Genomic DNA, 21653 nt, shown 5'->3' on the forward strand with positions numbered 1-21653 from the left:
CATTAAATTCTGAAATGTTCTCCAGGCAGAAAATGATGTAATAATAGTTGACTCTAATGAAATGCTGGGTGTTGGTTGAATGCACTGCTTTTGGTTGAAAAATTACCACAACTTGAAGGTATGTGAATACATCTGTAATCTGTTTTAAAAACAGCACCGGAACACGTGGAAGCTTGAGAGCGGTCATGTGGCCGCTGTGTAGAGACGTCTATTTCGGGTTAACTGAAAGTCCGTGGGGGTGTGAGCATTGTTTGCATCTTATGTGAACTAAAAGGAGCAAGGTGTGCACCAGACCAAAATAACGAGGGGTTATAATAATTATGCATTCTGGACATAGGCCATCCCTGTGTGTGGGGACAGCTTTCTGAAGGGCAGCCATGGTTGCCGTGAGGTGTCACCGTGTAAAGGGCTGTGACAGGGTTTATTGCTGTTGGAAAGCAAGTTGCTTTCTAAACATAAAGTGTCTTGTCTTCCGGTGTGTCGTCTATTTATTTGCTTATGGAAGCATTTCTTCTCTTTGCCCCGCCCCCAAGATGGGGCTGTCAGCCTCTCACCTGGTGGGCACTAAATGAATGGAACCTGACATTTGCACACGGTTGTCTTATTGCTTGAGGTGATTGTAAAAAGAATGCAGGAATTTGGCTGTTTTATTCCTTTTTTGGACTCTTAAAAGATGACATTAAAGATTGTTCAACAAATTGGGGCCTTTCTCAGTTGTCATGTTAAGACTTTTCTACTTTTAGTTAGATACTGACTTAATTACGTTTTTTTAGTTTTCGGTAGGAAAAAGAACTAAGAGTACTAGTGGATTTTAAAAAGTCTACCACAGTGCTGAAAATGGTGGCCAGGAATTTGGTACCTATCACATAAATCGGAGGAAACCATTAGTTGGTTTCAGTATTTTCTTAATTTATTAAGAAACTTATGAAGCAGAATATTTTCTGGGCCAAGAAATTAGAAGTCAGGTTCTAGATGGCATTGTACTGAGTTTTTTGAAATGCTCAAAAATTCTTTTTTTTATTACTTTTTAAAAAGAGAGCTGCTGCCAGAGACTTCGATTCAGGAGTGTGGGCAGATGGGCCTGAAGGTCTTCCTTTCTGCCACACAGACCCGTAGAGGTTCCTGGCTCTGTGCCGTCCCTGCAGGTGCTGACCCCACTGCCCCTGCTGGCTGACCACGCTCAGCCCAGTCTCACCCTGGACAAGCAGGTGTCTCGAGCTGCCACGTTGTCTCTTTGGTGGCAGAGCTGGTGGCAGTGTGGAATCTTGGTTGCCCTGAGCAGTCTGATTTCTCCTGATGACCGCATGCTGCCTCAACAGAACAAAGGCCCTGCATGTCATTAGCCTCACTGTCCTTTGGAAGATTGTGTAGAGATCATCTACTGTGACTGGGTCTGCCCCTTGGGGGCCGTTCTTACATCCAAGTGGCTTCTCCGAGCCTTCCTTCCAACATCAGGCATCTCATCTTAAAGTGAATTCTGGTTAATACGCTTTTAAAATACCCTTTGGATCTAATGTCAAAGGAGAAAATCGGCATATTTTGTATGCCCACTAACTGCAGATAATGCCTGTATAAAGTTACTTTTCTGCTATGATGCACACACCATAGAGATCCTACTCGCCAGGATGCAGTGGGTAGTCAGCAGCCAGCAGAGAGTTGTGTTTACCCCTGGTGAGCATTTCTGAGGCTGGTGGGTGGTGGGCATTCTTCGTTGAGCTGCTGCCTTATGTAGGGCACATCTGGTGTGCTGTGAGTGCTGCCCCTGTTTTCACGGCCGAGTCTCTTAAAGGTATCCTCTCATACTGCATTTCTGGCAAAACCAACACCTGAGGTGGGTCCCCAATCCTCTGTGTCCTGCTCAGATCTGAACTGGTTCCTCTTGGCTTAGAACCAAGGTTTTCCGACTCTATGTCCACCAGGGCTGCTCTACTCCCTCACTTTCTGTAACACCTCATCTAGTAACTTACTCTGTTTTGTTTTCTGTTACAAAGTTTCATTTTAGATAAATGGTTATAATTCAGTTTTATTGGACATGTAGTTTCTCACTTGATAAAATTATTTAAGATAATAAATAATTTAAATAATAAAAGGTAGTATCTCCGAGCATTCTTCAAACTGCAATAATTAGTATTACACTAGGGATTAAATCAATGTATTCTACTAAAATTTTGAAAATTATTAAAGCAGAAGACAAGCTTGGCATTTTAACAGTATTTCATTTCAGTTATTATTATGACTATTTTTTAACGGTTTCTCTTATTCTGTAGGTAATCCTCATGTCGGCCACCATCAATTGTAAAGAGTTTGCAGATTACTTTGCTGTTCCTGTTCAGAACAAGATGAACCCTGCTTATGTTTTTGAAGTGGAAGGAAAGCCCCATTCAATTGAAGAGTATTATCTTGATGATTTGGGGCACATTCATCATGGCAGGGTATGTTGGAATGCATTGTTTCTTTTATAGTGAATGTACTTTTGTGTTTGATTAAGCCTGCTTTCATCAGCTGCAGTTGTTAATACTGTAGCAGAGCTTGAAGTCCAAGCTGGGAGATGGTGGGGGGTAGGGACTGGAGAAGAATAAGTGGAAGGAACCTCCCGTGTTTGTTGTAAACCGTGAATGTATAAACACTCACATTGTATATTCCGGTGAAAATTATTGACTGGCTTTATACTTTGTTGATGAAAAATGTCAGATTCTGGTCATCTACAGAATTGTGGATTCATTTGGGGGTGGGAGGTAATCTTATTTCAAATTTTATTTTGATTAAACCGCTTCTTTTATTTTTTTTTTAAAGATTATTTATTTGAGAGAGACATCAGAGTGAACAAGAGAGACAACACGAGTGGAGGGGGGAGCTGCAGAGGGAGAGGGAGAGGCAGGCTTCCCGCTGAGCAGGGAGCCTGATGATGCGAGGCTTGATCCCAGGACCCTGAGACCATGACCTGAGCCGAAGGCAGATGCTTAACTGACTAAGGCACCCAGGCGCCCCTGAACTGCTTCTTTTAATACAAACTTTACTGCTCTAGACTGAAGGAAGGACGTATTGTTGTGGTGCAGGACTGTGATAATGTATTCTTATGAACAGCTGCAGTTGAATCCAAATTATTTTCACATGGGTAATACATTCACAGGATTTGAACATCAAAAAGTATGAGCAGGTGTAAACTATGTCCTTCCTACTCCTGCCCTCTGCCCAGCTTCCCTGCCAACGAGAGGAAACCACTGTTAAGGATTTCTTAGGAAGCATTGCATAAATTGGTATGTGTGCGGGAGCAAATGCAAACCTACTGTCTACCCTTTACAGAAAGGGCGGTGCTCCTTCTGCGTGCACCTTGCATTCTCATTCACCCTTTCATGTCTTTTCTCGTCAGTACATGGTTTCTTCATTCTCTTTTTTAGAGCTATATTCTGTTCTTTCAAGTGCATATGCCATTCTGTATCTCACTAATCTCCAGTGTTTCTGGGCCTTTTTTTTCCCCCCAAGATTTATTGATTGATTTATTTAGAGGGGAGAGGGGCAGAGGGAAAGGGAGCAGACTCCTCTCTGAGGGCTGAGCTGGATGCGGGGCTCCATCCCAGGATCCTGAGATCATGCACGACCTGAGCTGAAACCAAGAGTCCGCCCCTCAACCAACTGAGCCACCCAGGCACCCCTCTGGGCTTCTTTTATAAAAACAGTGTTGCAGGAGAACAGCTCTGCACGTGTGACAGTGTGTCTGAGAGGCCAGGCTCTCCCAGTCTTAGTAGCACTGTTGACATTTTGGGCCAGTTCTGTGTGGTGGGGGCTGCCCTGTGCAATCACCGTAGGACATTGAATAGCATTTCTGGCTTTGACCCACTGGATGCAAGTAGGGTCCCCCATTGTGACAACCAAAAATGTTTGCAGGCAATCCCTGGGGAGTAAGCTGCCCCCGTTGAAGACCCTGGTGTAGGTGAGGCCTTCCTAGAAAATAAGTTCCCGGAAGTGGAATTGCTGGTCAGATGGTTTACGCATTTGTAATTTTGATGGATGGGGCCAAAGTGCTCTGTCTGGCAGTTTGACTTTTATTACAAACATTTGTGATGTGAATGTAAACAATAGTCGTGACTACAGTGAGTTGACTGACTAGGTTCCACTTAATGTAAGAAGACACATTTTGTCAAATCTAATTGTGTCAGAGGGAGGCCAGTGATGGCCATTAAAATGTAGTATGTCTTGTTTTTCCAACTTTTTAAACGACGTGTTTAAAAAAACCAGGAGAGTTAAAAGAATTTTATAATGAACACCTCCATATCTATCACCTAGATTCTGTAGTTCACGTTTAGTTTGTAGCATTTAAAAATGTCAGAATGAAGAAACTTATATTACTATAACTAAACTTGTATTTATTTAGATTTTATTGGTTTTTCCCTAGTTTCCTTTTTCTGTCCTAGGATCCCACATTGCTTTGAGTTGTCATGTCTCCTTAGGCTCCTCTGGGCTGACAGTTTCTCAGATGTTTCTTATTTTTGAGGACCTTGCAGTTTTTAGGAGTACTGGTCAGGTATTTGTAGGCTGCCCCACTATTAGAATTTTTCTGATGTTTTTCTCAAGAGTATACTTGGGGCTATGTGTTCGTGGAGGAAGACCACAGGAGTGAAGTCCTATATTGTCGTGTTGTGACCACCAGCATAGCTCATCCCTGGTGATGTTGGCCTTGATCTCCTGGCCAACGAAGTGTTTGCCAGGCTTCTCCCTTGTAACGTTACCCCTTTCTTTTTCTTGCATGTGTGTGTGTGTGTGTATGTTTGCCTGCACATTGTATGCATGTTTGGTTCGTTCCTTTGCTCATTGCCTGTCACCCCTAGTGAGATGTAAACAGGGTAAGGAGGGACATGTCTTCTTCTTTGCTCTTTGGAGACAAGTCACTAAATGCAGCCCATATTCAAGGTAGAGGGGAGAGGACACTTATTTATCATAGTTTAAAATTCTGCATTTTCTTAAAAAAAATTTTTTTTAAAAGATTATTATTTTTTTTTAAGATTTTTTATTTATTTGACAGAGAGACAGTGAGAGAGGGAACACAAGCAGGGGGAGTGGGAGAGGGAGAAGCAGGCTTCCTGCGGAACAGGGAGCCCAATGTAGGGCTCGATCCCAGGAGCCTGGGATCATGACCTGAGCCGAAGGCAGATGCTTAATGACTGAGCCACCTAGGCGCCCCCCCCAGTTTTTTTTTTTTTTTTTTTTTTGCATTTTTTGACCCATTTTGGAATGTGAGAGTAGCAGTGGCTTACAAGTCTCTCTTCAACTGGCCATTAAGTGTTGGAATCGTTTAGAAGATTACTTAAGGATATGCTGAGGAGTTGGGTCAGGACTGAGCATTTGCCCTCTGAGCCTGCATGATCTGGGCAGCCAGGGCCGTTCACCAGCCAATGGCTTATGTTCCACAGGCTGGAGAATACCTGGTTTTAGCATTCTATACCAAATACTGTGGTACTTAATAGGTGCTTGGTAAATATTTCAAAGAATGAATAATTAAGACCTAACTAGATACTAACTTTAAGCCTTACTAAATTTGTGTTTTGTATAGATTCTGCTGAATGGTTTTTGGAGTCAGGGGACTTTGGTTAAAATTCTCATTTTATTATTGTTACTACTGCCATCATATTACCTGGGTGTACTACCTAATGTCAGTAGGAGAAGCACCCTTCCTTCTGTGGAACACCAGCCTTTCTCCCTTCCCACCTTCTTAAGGACTTTTTCTGATTCACTGTTTACCCCTCCTCGCTTTACCTTAACTAGCTCCTTTTCTCCTGTCCCTTTCTTGTCCCCATTTATTTTTTCTTTTTAAAAACATTTTTAAAATTCAGTTCATTAATATATAGTGTATTATTAGTTTCAGAGGTAGAGGTCAGCAATTCATCAGTCTTGTATAATATCTAGTACTCATTATATCATGTGCCCTCCTTAATGTCCATCACCCAGTTACCCCATCCCTTCACCCCCCTCCCCTCCAGCAACCCTCAGTTTGTTTCCTGTGATTAAGAGTCTCTTATGGTTTGCCTCCATCTCTGATTTCATCTTGGTTTTTTTCCCTCTCATCTTCTATGCTCCTCTGTTTTGTTTCTTAAATTCCACATATGAGTGAAATCATATGATGATTGTCTTTCTCTGATTGACTTATTTCTTATTTTTTTTTTAAAGATTTTATTTATTTGACAGAGAGAGAGACAGCGAGAGTAGGAATGCAAGCAGGGAGAATGGTAGAAGGAGAAGCAGGCTTCCTGCTGAGCAGGGAGCCCAGTGTGGGGCTCGATCCTAGGACCCTGGGATCATGACCTGAGCTGAAGGTAGATGCTTAATGACTGAGCCACCCAGGTGCCCCTCTGATTGACTTATTTCACTTAGCTTAATATCCTCTAGTTCCATCCATGTTGTTGCACTTCGCAAGATTTCATTTTTTGATGGCTGAGTAGTATTCCATTGTGTATATATATACACCACATCTTCCTTATCCATTTGTCTGTCGATAGACATCTGGGCTCTTTCCATAGTTTGGCTATTGTGGACATTGCTGCTATAAACATCGGGGTGCAGGTGCCTCTTTGGGTCACTACATTTGTATCTCTGGGGTAAATACCCAGTAGTGCAGTTGCTGGGTTGTAGGGTCGCTCTATTTTCAGCTTTTTTGAGGAACCTCCATACTGTTTTCCAGAGTGGCTACACCAGCTTGCATTCCCACCAACAGTGTAGGAGGGTTCCCCTTTCTCTGCATCCCTGGCAACATCTGTCGTTTCCTGGCTTGTTAATTTTAGCCATTCTGACTGGTGTGAGGTGGTATCTCATTGAGGTTTTGATTTGGATTTCCCTGATGGCAAGTGATGTGGAGCATTTTTTCCATGTGTCTGTTGGCCATTTATATGTCTTCTTTGGAGAGATTCTGTTCGTGTCTTCTGCCCATTTCTTGATTGGATCATTTGTTCTTTAGATATTGAGTTTGGTAAGTTCTTTATAGATTTTGGATCCTAGCCCTTTATCTGATAAGACATTTGCAAATATCTTCTCCCATTCTGTCGGTTGTCTTTTGGTTTTGTCAGCTGTTTCCTTTGCTGTGCAAAACCTTTTCATCTTAATGAAGTCCCAATAGTTCATTTTTGCCTTTGTTTCCCTTGCTTTTAAAGACGTGTCTAGCAAGAAGTTGCTGCAGCCAAGGTCAGAGTGGTTGCTGCCTGTGTTCTCCTTTAGGATTTTGATGGACTCCTGTCTCACATCGAGGTCTTTCAACCATTTTGAGTCTGTTTTTGTGTGTGGTGTAAGGAAATGGTGCAGTTTCATTCTTCTGCATGTGGCTGTCCAATTTTCCCAACACCATTTGTTGAAGAGACTGTCTTTTTTCCATTGGGTATTCTTTCCTGCTTTGTCGAAGATTAGTTGACCATAGAGTTGAGGGTCCATTTCTGGGCTTTCTATTCTGTTCCATTGATCTATGTGTCTGTTTTTGTGCCAGTACCATACTGTCTTGATGATTACTGCTAGAAAAGCTTCCACTTTCTGCATGAATGACAAGATGGAAAAACTCACCCCAAAAAAGAGAACAAGAGGCAGTACTGACTGCCAGGGACCTAATCAGTATAGATATAAGTAAGATTTCAGAATAACGATTATAAAGATACTAGCTGGGCTTGAAAAAAGCATAGAAGACACTAGAGAATCCCTTTCTGGAGAAATAAAAGAACTAAAATCTAATCAAGTCGAAATCAGAAAGTCTATTAATGAGAGGCAATAAAAAATGGAGGCTCTAACTGCTAGGATAAATGAGGCAGAAGTGAGAATTAGTGAGATAGAAGACAAAATGATAGAGAATAAAGAAGCTGAGAAAAAGAGAGAGAAACAACTACTGGATCACAAGGGGAGAATTCGAGAGATAAGTGATACCATAAAGCAAAACAATATTAGAATAATTGGGATCCCAGAAGAGGAGGAAAGAGAGAAAGAGGGGCAGAAGGTACATTGAAGCAAATTATAGCAGAGAACTTCCCTAATCTGGGGAACGAGACAGGCATTCAAGTCCAGGAGGCAGAGAGAACCCCTCAAAATCAATAAAAAAAGGTCAACATCCTGACATATAATAATGAAACTTGTAAATCTCAGAGACAAAGAGAAAACCCTGAAAGCGGCTTGGGATAAGAGGCCCATAACCTACAAGGGTAGAAGCATTAGACTAGCAGGAGACCTATCCACAGAGACCTGGCAGGCCAGAAAGGACTGGCATGATATATTCAGAGCACTAAATGAGAAAAACATGCAGCCAAGAATACTTGACCAGCTAGGATGTCATTCAAAACAGAGATAAAAAGCTTCCAGGACAAACAGAAACTAAAAGAATTTGCACTAAACCAGCCCTACAGGAAATTTTAAAAGGGATCCTTTAAGCAAAGAGAGAGCCCAAAAGTAACATAGACCAGGAAGGAGCAGAGACAATGTATGGAAACAGTGACTGTACAGGTAAAATACAATGGCACTAAATTCACATCTTTCAGTAGTTACCCTGAATGTAAATGGGCTAAATGCCCCAATCAAAGGACACAGGCTATCAGATTGGATAAAAAAACAAGACCCATCCATATGCTGTCTGCAAGAGACTCATTTTAGACCCAAAGACACCCCCAGATTTAAAGTGAGGTGGAAAACCACTTACTACGCAAATGGACATCAGAAGGAATCTGGGGTGGCAATCCTCATATCAGATAAATTAGATTTTAAACCAAAGACTATATAATAAGAGATGAGGAAGGAAGGACACTGTATCCTACTTAAAGGGTCTATCCAGCAAGAAGATCTACAGTTGTAAATATCTATGCCCCTAACATGGGAGCAGCCAATTATATAAGCCAATTAATAACAAAATTAAAGAAACACATTGATAATAATACAATAGTAGGGGACTTCAACACCCCACTCACTGCAATGGACACATCATCTAAGCAGAAGATCAACAAGGAAACAAGGGCTTTGAATGACACACTGGACCAGATGGACTTCACAGATATATTCAGAGCATTTCATTTTAAAGCAACATAATACACATTCTTCTCGATTGCAAATGGAATATTCTCCAGAATAGATCACATACTGGGTCAGAAATCAGGTCTCAACTGGTACCAAATGACTGGGATTATTCCCTGCATGTTTTCAGACCACAATGCTTTGAAACTGGAACTCAATCACAAGAGGATTTTTGGAAAGAACTCATACATGGAGGCTAAAGAGTGTCCTACTAAAGAATGAATGGATCAACCAAGAAATTAAAGAAGGATTAAAAAAACTCATGGAAACAAATGAAAATGAAAACACAGTGGTTCCAAACCTTTGGGATGCAGCAAAGGCAGTCCTAAGAGGGAATTATAAAGTAATACAAGCCTTTCTCAAGAAACAAGAAAAGTCTCAAATACACACCCTAACTTTATACGTAAAGGAGCTAGAGAAACAACAGCAAATAAAGCCTAAACGCAGCAGGAGAAGAGAATTAATAATGATTAAATCAATGAAATAGAAACCAAAAGAGCAGTAGAACAGATCAACGAAACTAGGAGCTCGTTCTTTGAAAGAATTAGTAAGATTGATAAACTCCTGGCCAGGCTTATCAAAAAGAAAAGAGAAAGGACCCAAATAAATAAAATCATGAATGAAAAGAAAGAAAATTATAAGAACATATTATGAGCAACTATATCCCAACAAATTAGGCAATCTGGAAGAAATGGATGCATTCCTAGAGATGTATAAACTATCAAAACTGAACCAGGAAGAAATAGAAAATTTGAACAGACCCATAACCAGCAAGGAAATTGAAGCAGTAATAAAAATCTCCCAACAAACAAGAGCCCAGGACCAGATGGCTTCCCAGGGGAATTCTACCAAACAGTCATTCATTCATTCATTCATTTATTATTATGTTAGTCACCATACAGTACATCATTTGTTTTTGATGTAGTGATCCACGATTCATTGTTTTCATATAACACCCAGTGCTCCATGCAGTACATGCCCTCCTTAATACCCATCACCGGGCTAACCCATCCCCCCACCCCTCTCCCCTCTAAAACCCTCAGTTTGTTTCTCAGAGTCCATAGTCTCTCCTGGTTTGTCTCCCCCTCCGATTCCCCCCCCTTCATTTTTCCCTTCCTTCTCCTAATGTCCTCCATGCTATTCTTTATGTTCCACAAATAAGTGAAACCGTATGATAATTGACTTTCTCTGCTTGACTTATTTCACTTAGCATGATCTCCTCCAGTCCCATCCATGTTGATGTAAAAGTTGGGTATTCATCCTTTCTGATGGCTAAGTAATATTCCATTGTATATATGGACCACATCTTTATCCATTCGTCTGTTGAAGGGCATCTCAGCTCTTTCCACAGTTTGGCTGTTGTGGACATTGCTGCCATGAGCACTGAGGTGCATATGGCCCTTCTTTTCACTACATCTGTGTCTTTGGGGTAAATACCCAGTAGTGCAATTGCTGGGTCATAGGGTAGCTCTATTTTTAATTTTTGAGGAACTGCCACACTTGTTTTCCAATGTGGCTGTACCAACTTGCATTCCCACCAACAGTGTAAGAGGGTTCCCCTTTCTCCACCACCTCTCCAACATTTGTTATTTTCTTGCCTTGTCAATTTTTGTCATTCTAACTGGTGTAAGGTGGTATCTCAGAGTGGTTTTGGCACAAGAACAGACACATAGACCAATGGAACAGAATAGAGATCCCAGATATGGACCCTCATCTCTAGATGAGAATCTTTGACAAAGCAGGAAAAAATATACAATGGAAAAAAGTTTCTTCAATAAATGGTGCTGGGCAAATTGGACAGCTGTATACAGAAGAATGAAACTCAACCATTCTCTTACTCCATGCACAAAGATAAACTCAAAATGGCTGAAAGACAGGAATCCATCAAAATCCTAGAGGAGAACATAGGCAGTAACCTCTTTGACATTGGCCACAGTAGCTTCTTTCAAGACACGTCTCCAAAGGAAAGGGAAAAAAAAAGAGAAAACGGAACTTTTGGAACTTCATCAAGATAAAAAGCTTCTGCACAGCAAAGGAAACAGTCAATAAAACAAAGAGGCAACCCACAGAATGGGAGAAGATATTTGCAAATGACACTACAGACAAAGGGCTGATACCCAAGATCTATAAAGAACTTCTCAAACTCAACACCCAAAAAAAACAATCAAGTCAAAAAATGGGCAGAAGACATGAACAGACACATCTCCAAAGAAGACGTACAAATGGCTAACAGACACGAAAAAATGTTCATCATCATTAGCCATCAGGGAAATTCTACCAAACATTTAAAGAAGAATTAATACCTATTCTTCTGAAGCTGTTTCAAAAAGTAGAAATGAAAGGAAAACTTCCAAACTCTTTCTATGAGGCCAGCATTACCTTGATCCCAAAACCAGACAAAGACCCCACCAAAAGGAATTACAGAGCAATATCCCTGATGAATATAGATGCAAAAATTCTCACCAAGATACTAGCCAGCGGGATCCAACAGTACATTAAAAGGATTATTCACCACAACCAAGTGGGATTTATTCCTGGGATGCAAGGGTGGTTCAACATCTGCAAATCAGTGTGATACACTATGTAAATAAAAGGACAAGAACCATAGGATCCTCTCAGTAGATGAAGAAAAAGCATTTGACAAAGTACAGCATCTTTTCTTGATTAAAATTCTTCACAGTGTAGGAATAGAAGAAACATACCTCAATATCATAAAAGTCATATTTGAAAAGCCCACAGTGAGTATCATTCTCAGTGGGGAAAAACTGAGAGCTTTCCCCCTAAGGTCAGGAACACACCAGGGATGGATGCCCACTCTTACCACTGTTTGTTCAACATAGTACTAGAAGTCCTAGCCTTAGCAATCAGACAACAAAAAGAAATAAAAGCCATCTAAATAGGCAAAGAAGTCAAACTCTCACTCTTTGCAGATGACACGATACTCTATATGAAAGACCCAAAATACTCCACCCCAAAATTGCTAGAACTCATACAGGAATTCAGCAAAGTGGCAGGGTATAAAATCAACGCGCAGAAATCAGATGCATTTATATACACTGATAATGAGGCAGAAGAAAGAGAAATTAAGGAGTTGATCCCATTTACAATTGCACCAAAAACCATGAGATAGCTGGGAATAAACCTAACCAAAGAGGCAAAGGATCTGTACTCAGAAAACTATAGAACACTCATGAAAGAAATTGAGGAAGACACAAATAAATGGAAAAACGTTCTATGCTCATGGATTGGAGGAAGAAATATTGTGAAAATGTCTATGCTACCCAAAGCAATCTATACATTCAGTGCAACCCCTATCAAAATACCATCAACTTTTTTCTGAGCTAGAGCAAACAATCTTAAAATTTGTATGGAACCAGAAAAGATCCCGAATAGCCAAAGTAATGTTGAAAAAGGAAACCAAAGGGTGGCATCACAATCCGACTTCAAGCTCTGTTACAAAGCTGTAATCATCTTGTCCTCATTTAAACAGAACCGAATCTCTTTCATTTTAAAAATCTCCCTCGTTAAGTCCCATGTTTCTCACAGCTTTTACCAAACTTTGTCAAAGCACCCAGTGTTTTCTCTGTCTCACGTTCATTGTGGCCTGGCCCCCAGTGCCCCTGCTCTGAGATGGCATTTGCCAGAATCACTAGGGACCTCCTTTAAGTCAAGAGCCCACAGCCCTGAACTTACCTTGACCTCTCTGTAATATTCAACGCTGTTGGCCACTTTGATTTTCTTGGAAGTCATCTTACCCTTGGGGCCAGTGTTGCCCTGCTGGCCCTTCTGTTGTCAACTCTGACTTTTCTTTTCAACAACCTTTGAAGAGTCCTTTTCATTATTTTCAACTGTTTTTTTTAATTTAATTTAATTTTTTTTTAAAGATTTTATTTATTTGACAGAGAGACACAGCAAGAGAGGGAACACAGGCAGGGGGAGTGGGAGAGGGAGAAGCAGGCTTCCCGCTGAGCAGGGAGCCCGATGCGGGGCTCGATCCCAGGACCCTGGGATCATGACCTGAGCTGAAGACAGACAATCATCTGAGCCACCCAGGCGCCCCTGTTTGTTTTTTTGTCTTAAAGATTTTATTTATTTATTTGACAGAGACACAGCGAGAGAGGGAACACAGGCAGGGGGAGTGGGAGAGGGAGAAGCAGGCTTCCCGCTGAGCAGGGAGCCCGATGCGGGGCTCGATCCCAGGACCCTGGGATCATGACCTGAGCTGAAGACAGACAATCATCTGAGCCACCCAGGCGCCCCTGTTTGTTTTTTTGTCTTAAAGATTTTATTTATTTATTTGACAGAGACACAGCGAGAGAGGGAACACAGGCAGGGGGAGTGGGAGAGGGAGAAGCAGGCTTCCCGCTGAGCAGGGAGCCCGATGCGGGGCTCGATCCCAGGACCCTGGGATCATGACCTGAGCTGAAGACAGACAATCATCTGAGCCACCCAGGCGCCCCTGTTTGTTTTTTTGTCTTAAAGATTTTATTTATTTATTTGACAGAGACACAGCGAGAGAGGGAACACAGGCAGGGGGAGTGGGAGAGGGAGAAGCAGGCTTCCCGCCGAGCAGGGAGCCCGATGCGGGGCTCGATCCCAGGAACCTGGGATCATGACCTGAGCCGAAGGCAGACGCTCAACGCCTGAGCCACCCAGGCGCCCCATCCTGTTTTTTTTTTTTTTTTTAAACAGACCCACCCCACCCTTAGAAAAGTACATAAAAGGTAACTGTGCACTCTGATGAGTCTGTGGAGGGAGCCTCCATGACCTGCAGCCTAAGTCCCGACGTCGAGCGTGGCCCAGCCTGCAGCTCCCCGTGCCCCTCCACCCCTCCGCCCTGCAGCGGGGCTTTTGGGACCTCCCATTTCCAGGTGTGCAGTGATCATGTAAAGCGATGGTGAGGATGGTGTGAGGCAGGTGGACGTTCCCTTCTTGCTCCCTCTGGGTGCCCGGCTGCCTTGTCCATTGGTTTTCGACCATTTGCAGTGCCCATTCTCACACACCTCTCGCGCTCCTCCTGGGCCTGGCTGACTGGCCTGGGCAAGGCCGGCTTGTGGTGTGGTGGCAGACGCGTGGGGCCCTGGCCTCCGCGTGGGGCAGAAACACTGGAGCTTCTGCCCCGCCCTGTTGACAGGGTCCTCCACCAGTGGGACAGGTGTCCCCACCTCCCCCAGTGTGAATAAAAGTGCTTCCCTCCACATTTCTGTCCCTGTCCCTCTGTGTTGTTTCTGTCCGAGCTTTCCATCTGACAGAATCTGCCGGTGTGCTCTGACCACACTGTGCCATCCAGGAAAGCAGAGGCCTTGTCTCTTGATTGCCTCTGACTCTTGCACGTGGAGGGGACAAGTTCAACAGTGGGTTGGTAGGTCCATGACCGATTTACTTATATTCCCTTTGTTACCTGCGTGAAGCCTGCTTGTAGAGAGCGTGGCTATGCTCCGTATCTTAGCACGGTGTTTAAACAATATTCTTTGGCCTTGGCTTCTAGAACTCTGTGAATACTTTCGAATTGATGGCATGTCTTTTCTGTGGTTTGTGTGTAGGAAAACAGTTCTAGATGGATCTGAATGCCACATTGGAGTTTGTGAAAATTATACTTTTTTTCTATTTCTATTTTGTACAATTGTGTTACGGTTATTATTTGGATAAAGTAGAATATGATTTCAGGTAAAGGTTGAACAACAGGAATGGATTTATTAGGCATGTTTCTTCACAATTACTGCTGATTAGTAAAAGTCAGTTTTTCATACGTTAATAGGATTGTAATAATAATGAAAAATGGTTTATTACTATTTGACTCAATTTACTCTAAAAATTGGGGGGGCGCCTGGGTGGCTCAGTTGGTTGGGCGACTGCCTTCGGCTCAGGTCATGATCCTGGAGTCCCTGGATCGAGTCCCGCATCGGGCTCCCTGCTCAGCAGGGAGTCTGCTTCTCCCTCTGACCCTCCCCCCTCTCATGTACTTGCTCTCTCTCATTCTCTCTCTCTCAAATAAATAAATAAAATCTTTAAAAAAAAAAAATAAATAAAAAAAAAAAATTGGGGAAAAAATTTGCATTTGTGGCTAAGTTCTTACCACCTGTAGACTTCTGATGTGTCCTTCACAAAGTCAAATACAATGCCTTGAACATAGTACTTCATAAGTAAAATGATTAAATAAACAAAAAAAAAGCCTTCTTACTCTTGGTGCAAGAAAACCCAATATGGCTATGAAGTAGATTTTGTGCAAATTATGTCGTATCTGTTGTGCTGGATATTGTAGAGAGCGTCTTTTTTAAATTTTTTTTAAGATTTTATTTATTTGAGAGAGACACAGCGAGAGAGGGAACACAAGCAGGGGGAGCGGGAGAGGGAGAAGCAGGCCTCCCGCTGAGCAGGGAGCCCGATGTGGGGCTTGATCCCAGGACTCTGAGATCATGACCTGAGCTGAAGGCAGACGCTTAACGACTGAGCCACCCAGGCGCCCCCCTCCCCCCCTTTTTTTAAAGATGTGGAGAGAGTCTTACGTAGTGGGGGCTTTAGCCCCACGAAGCTGTCAGCTCAGACCCGTGATGGCCGCTCCATCCGGGGTTTGCTGCTGTGGTTGACCCCCAGCATTCTGCAGACCTGCCTGGAGGGTGGTTTTAAATTAGTTGTGCTCAGTTGGGGTTTGTTTTAATACACAATATGGAAAGAGCTGAGATGTTCATCAACAGCTGAATGGATAAAGATTTGGTGTATAGATACAATGGAATACTACTCAGCCATCAGAAAGGATGAATACTTACCATTTACATCAACGTGGGTGGAACTGGAGGGTATTGTGCTGAGTGAAGTAAGTCAGAGACAGAGAGTTATCATGATTTCACTGATATGTGGAATTCAAGAAACAAAACAGGATCATAGGGGAAGAAGAGGATCATAGGGGAAGGGAGGGAGAAATAAAATAAGGTGAAATCAGAGAGGGAGACAAACCGTAAGAGACTCTCTTTCTTTTTAAAGATTTTATTTATTTGACAGAGCACAAGCAGGGGGAGCAGCAGAGGGAGAGGGAGAAGCAGGCTCCCTATTGAGCAGGGAGCCCGACATGGGGCTCGATCCCAGGACCCTGGGATCATGACCCGAGCCGAAGGCAGACGCTCAACCGACTGAGCCACCCGGGCGCCCCCATAAGAGACTCTTTATTTTTTAAAGATTTTATTTTATTTTATTTTGACAGAGAGAGACGCAGCGAGAGAGGGAACATAAGCAGGGGGAGTGGGAAAGGGAGAAGCCGGCTTCCCGCTGAGCAGGGAGCCCGATGTGGGGCTCATTCCCAGGACCCTGGGATCATGACCTGAGCTGAAGGCAGACGCTTAAGGACAGCCACCCAGGCGCCCCACCATAAGAGACTCTCAATCACAGGAAACAAACTGAGGGTTGCTGGAGGGGAGGTGGGTGGGGGGATGATGGGGTAACTGGGTGATGGGCATTAAGGAGGGCATGCGATGTAATGAGCACTGGGTGTTATATAAGACTGATGAATCATTAAATTCTACCTCTGAAACTAGTAATACAGTATATGTTAATTAATTGAAGTTAAATAAAAAAATAAAAGTAGTCTAGTGACCTCCTAAACCTTGGCAGATAGATGATACGGTTATATTCATACTGTAAGTTGGCAGATGTACATGGGATATTAGCTGTTCCTGGTCCTTGTGATTATGATGGTGTTGACGTAACAGGGCTTGTTGAGGTAGATGCTTGACAGAGGGGCAGACTGCTGGTGCTGGGATCAGAGACTCCTCTGGGTTCCATACACATTTGGAGCAACTTAATTCTGCCTGCAAACTAGATTTCCAGATGGACATTTCCCTTCTGTATGTTTGGCTCCTGAGTCCATCCTTGCTCCAGTAACGGGGTCAGGGATGTGTTCTAGGACATCCCATGGATGTTGGGAGCCTTGAGTAGAGCTTGACACTCGGCAAGTGTTCACATCTTGGCTGAAGATGATAGTCTTTCTGTCAGGGGTATTTGTTACCGGGATACACTAAAGAGAGTCGCCCTTGCAGCCCCAGAACCCCCTTGTCATCGTGTTCGGATATACCAGCTCTTTCTCTTACTGTGTCTAGCTTCCCGCTCGTGTCCTGGAGGAGCCGGTGATTCCTAAGGACATATATGAAGTTGCTGTCTCCCTGATCCAGATGTTCGATAACTTGGACATGAAGGAGAGAGGGTAAGAAACACTCTGCCTGGCAGTGTGCTTGAAGTATGATTTTTAAAAATGTGGTATTCATTTAGACACTTTTTAGTGTTTTTATAATGTTAAGATATAATCGTAGATACTTTTTCCAGTAGTCATTGTATATATTTTAAAACAGTGTTAGTACATTGCAATTTTTTTTTTACTGAAAATTTCCACTTTAGTTAAAACCAAGTACAGTTTTAAGACTGGCAGTTTTAAAAGCCAGAAATCACAGCCTGAAGAGAGAGTAGTTTCCAGACGTGCTGAGTCCTGTCACTCCTAGTCTGAGGCACGATGGAAGGGACCAGGCTAGGAGAAGCAGTTGAGAGCCTTTCTTTGCCTTCGTTTGTGTTTGTCAGGAAGATATGCTCCTGACTCTCAGCAGGCTCCTTTGTCATCCAGTCTTTCACTCTATGTTTAGCTGGACCTTTGAAACCAGGAACCTATTTTCCCTTAGGAACAACTTCAGGTTATAAGTGGTGGTTAGAGTCTGTAATTTAAAAAATGTCCTGCTTTCTGAACCTTTCTGTGCTCATTGTACTGCAGTTCCTACATAGAGTTTATCTGTCATAGCGATGGACACCGAGGACGTAGAGTCCCCCTCCTCACGACAGCCAGAGTGTGAGTGTGGGTAGCTGGTGGTCTTACAGGCCTGACACGCACACCTGTGCCTCTCTCCTTTTAAGTTAGCTGCTAAGTGTCAGTACCTGTGAAGTGTGAAGTTACTCGTGCTCTCACGTTCCTCCGGAGCATGGCCTGACAGTGAGTCCACTGTAACCCAGTCTCTTGCCCCTCCAACCTGCTTGCACTTGCGTAGTATCGTAGCCATGTTTCTGAGCTCCCACCAATGTTTGTTATGTTTACATTATCAGTGTGTTTTGATTTACCCAATATATATCATTTTATTTACTCGTTACTCTGTCTTACATCTTAGACTTTCCTTAGATCATGTTCATTCTTCCTAAAGTACATCTTTCTAAAGTTTTTAAGGGTCTGTTGGTAAATGTTCTTAGTTTTTATTTTGCCAAAAATGTCTTTATTTCACTCTCATTCTTTTTTTATTTTTTAAAGGTTTTATTTATTTGAGAGAGAGAGTGAGAGAGAGAGAGCATAAGAGGGGAGAGGGTCAGAGGGAGCAGCAGACTCCCTGCCGAGCAGGGAGCCCAATGCAGGACTCGATCCCGGGACCCCAGGATCATGACCTGAGCGAAGGCAGACGCTTAACCAACTGAGCCACTCAGGCGCCCCTTTCACTCTCATTCTTGAAATAGTTTTGTTAGGTGTAAAATGTAGGTGGTTCTTTCTCTCCTTATTTCTGCTTTTTCTAATTTTTTCATTTAAATAACTTTAGTGAGATGTAATTTGCATACATTAAATACAACCATTTTTATTTTTCCTTTTGTATTTTGATGATGTTTTCCCAGAGTCTGGCTTCTCTTATTGCAGTGAGAAGTCACCTTTTGGTCTAACCCCTCCTTGTAGGAATATCTGCCTTTTGGCTCCGGCTGACTTTCAGCCACGCTCTTACTCTTGGAGGAACTATGGTGTGACTTCTGCAAGCAGGTGGGAGTTACTCTTCTGTGATCTTGCTTGAGGTTCGGCAGGCTCATGGAGTGGGAACATTGGTGTCTCTGAAGCTGCCTGACAACCTTTCATCCAGTAGAGTGAGCATTCACTGATGATCCTACCACATGGATGGTGGTCTAATGTAATCATTTGTTCTTACTGCCTGGAATTATTCTATAAAGAGGAATTTCCCTTTTATTACCCTGCTTCTTCTCTCTCTCTTTCTTTTAATATCACAGTGGACTCATAGATTTTTTTCCCTTAAAAGAGACTTTATTTTTTAGAGCAGTTTTAGGTTCACAGCAATATTGAGGAGAAAAGCACAGAGTTCCCATATACCCGTTTCCTGACACATGCACAATGTCCCCGTCTTGCACTGGAGTCCTACCTTTGTTTTAAATGACACATCATTATCACCCACAGGCCATAGTTTACTTTAGGGTTCACTGTTGGTGTTGTACGTTTTACGGGTTTTGACAAGCTTATGACAACGCATATCGACCATTGTGATACCATGCAGAATAGTTTTACTGCCCTCGGATCCTCTGTGCTCTGCCTGTTCGTCCCTACCCCGACCCCCCATAACCCATGTCAACCTTCTTAATTTCTCCATAGTTCTGCCTTTATCGGGGTGTCATGGAGTTGGGAATCATACATATGCAGTCTTTTCAGATGGGCTTTTCCCCCTTAGCAGTATGCATGTAAGTTTCCTCCATGTTTTTTCATGGCTCGATGGCTCATTTCTTGTTAGCGCCAAACAGCATTCCTTCATCTGGATGGACCACAGTTTATTTCTCCATTTACCTACTAAAGGGCATCTTGGTTGCTTCCAAGTTTGGGCAATTTGAATAAAGCTATTGTAAATATCTCTGTGCAGATTTTGTGTGGACATGTGTTTTCAACACCTTTGGGTAAATACCAAGGAGCATGATTGCTTGATCATGAAATGTAAGTATGTTTAGTTTTGTAAGAAACCACCTAATTGGGGCGCCTGGGTGGCTCAGTTGGTTAAGCATCTGCCTTCGGCTCAGGCCATGATCCTGGGGTCCTGGGATGGAGCCCGAGTTGGGCTCCTTGCTCAGCAGGAAGCCTGTTTCTCCCTCTCCCTTTGCCCCTCCCCCTGCTCATTGGCACACTCTCTTGATCTCTCAAATAAATAAATAAATAAATAAAATCTTAAAAAAACCAAACACTTAAGTGTCTTCCGCTGTGGCTGCACCATTTCACATTCCCCACAGTGAATGAACGAGAGGCCCTGTTGCTGCACATCCGCACTGGCATTTGGTTTTGCCGGAGTTCTGGATTTTGGCTGCTCCATTTTGTTTGGTTACTGTCAGAGTGTTGTTTTGAATTATGACCTTCAGCATTATATTGTCCCCTTCTTTGTCTTGCTTAATGCTGGGGGTCTGAATTCTACTTTGTCATGTTTCAAGATTGAAACCCCTACTTTCTTTTTATCTTTGCCTCTAAAACCTTTGCGATCCCTTTATTTTCATTCCTTTTTAAAAAAGATTTTATTTTACTTATTTATTTGAGAGCGCTCAAGCAGGGGAAGGGGCAAAGGGAGAGAGAATCTGAAGCAGACTCTATGCTGAGCACAGAGCCCGACGTGGGGCTCGATCTCAAGACTGCAGGATCATGACCTGAATTGAAACCAAGAGTTGGACGCTCAACTGACTGAGCCACCCAGGCGCCCCTCCCCATAGTCTGTTCTAGAACATTTTCATCATCTCAGAAAGAGACCATGACCTTTTTGCTCTCTTCCCTCATCCTTCCCCTTCACCCCCACCTCTAAGTAACCACTAGTCAACTTCCTGTCTCTGTAGGACCTTCATATGAAGGGAATCTGATCTTTGGTGACTGACTTCTTTCACTTACTGTAAGTTTTCAAAGTTCATCCATGTTGTAGCATATGTCAGTATTTTATTCCTTTTTGTGGATGAATAGTACTCAATTGTATGGATATACCACGTTTTGTTTATCCACTTGTGTATTGATGGTGATTTAGGTTCTCTTTCTCCTTTTGTCTTTTATGAATAATGTTGCTGTGAAAGTTTATGTGCAGGTACTTGTGTGGACATTTTTCTTGTGTATATGCGTAGGAGTGGAATTGTTGCATCATACAGTCACTCTGTGTGTGACCATTGAGGAAGTGCCAGACTGTTTTCCAGAGCATCAGCATCATTTTACATTCCCACCAGCACCTTAGGAGGGTGCTGATTTCTCCACATCCTTGCCACTACTGGTTGATACCTGAGCTTTGCTTGTAGCCTTCCTCGTGGCCGTGAGGTGGTAGTACATTGTGGTTTTGATGTACGTTTCCCTGATGACTAATGATGCTGAACATCTTTTTATGAGCTTACTGGCCCTTTGTGTATCTTCTTTAAAGATACATGTATTTATATTTAGAGACGTTAAGTCCTTTGTCCATTTTTAATTGGATTATTTTTTTATTATTGAATTTTAAGAGTTCTTTATATATTCCAGATACAAGCCCTTTACCAGATACATGATTTGCAAATTTTCTCACATTCTGCAGATTGTGTTTTTATTTTCTTGCTGGTGTCTTTTGAAGCACAGAATTTGTAATTTTGGTAAAGTCTGATTTGTCTACTTTTTCTTTTGTTGCTCATGCTTTTTATGACCTAGCTAAGAATCCATTGCCAAGTTAAGGCTTATGAAGATTTATTCCTGTGTTTTCTTCTAAGAGTTTTATAGTTTTGGCTCTTTCATTTAGGTCTTAGGTCTTTTTTTTTTTTTTTAAGATTTTGTTTATTAGAGAAAGAAGGAGCAGGGGGAGGGGCAGAGGAAGAGGGAGAAGCAGACTCCCCGCTGAGCAGGGAGCCAGATGTGGGCCTTG

The 21653-nt window shown here is 42.6% G+C and overlaps 1 protein-coding gene across 1 annotated transcript in view; it reads left to right on the forward strand.

Moving 5' to 3' along the window:
- The window catches only part of TDRD9 (tudor domain containing 9), an 88817-nt gene that overhangs the window by 7154 nt on the left and 60010 nt on the right, over window positions 1-21653 (forward strand). The window contains exons 5-6 of the mRNA XM_078054283.1: window positions 2268-2432; window positions 17115-17218. Of these exons, the coding sequence (XP_077910409.1) occupies window positions 2268-2432; window positions 17115-17218 (269 nt within the window). The remainder of the gene's footprint in view (window positions 1-2267; window positions 2433-17114; window positions 17219-21653) is intronic.

This window comes from Halichoerus grypus, chromosome 8 (assembly GCF_964656455.1).
Source record: "Halichoerus grypus chromosome 8, mHalGry1.hap1.1, whole genome shotgun sequence".
NCBI lineage: Eukaryota > Metazoa > Chordata > Mammalia > Carnivora > Phocidae > Halichoerus > Halichoerus grypus.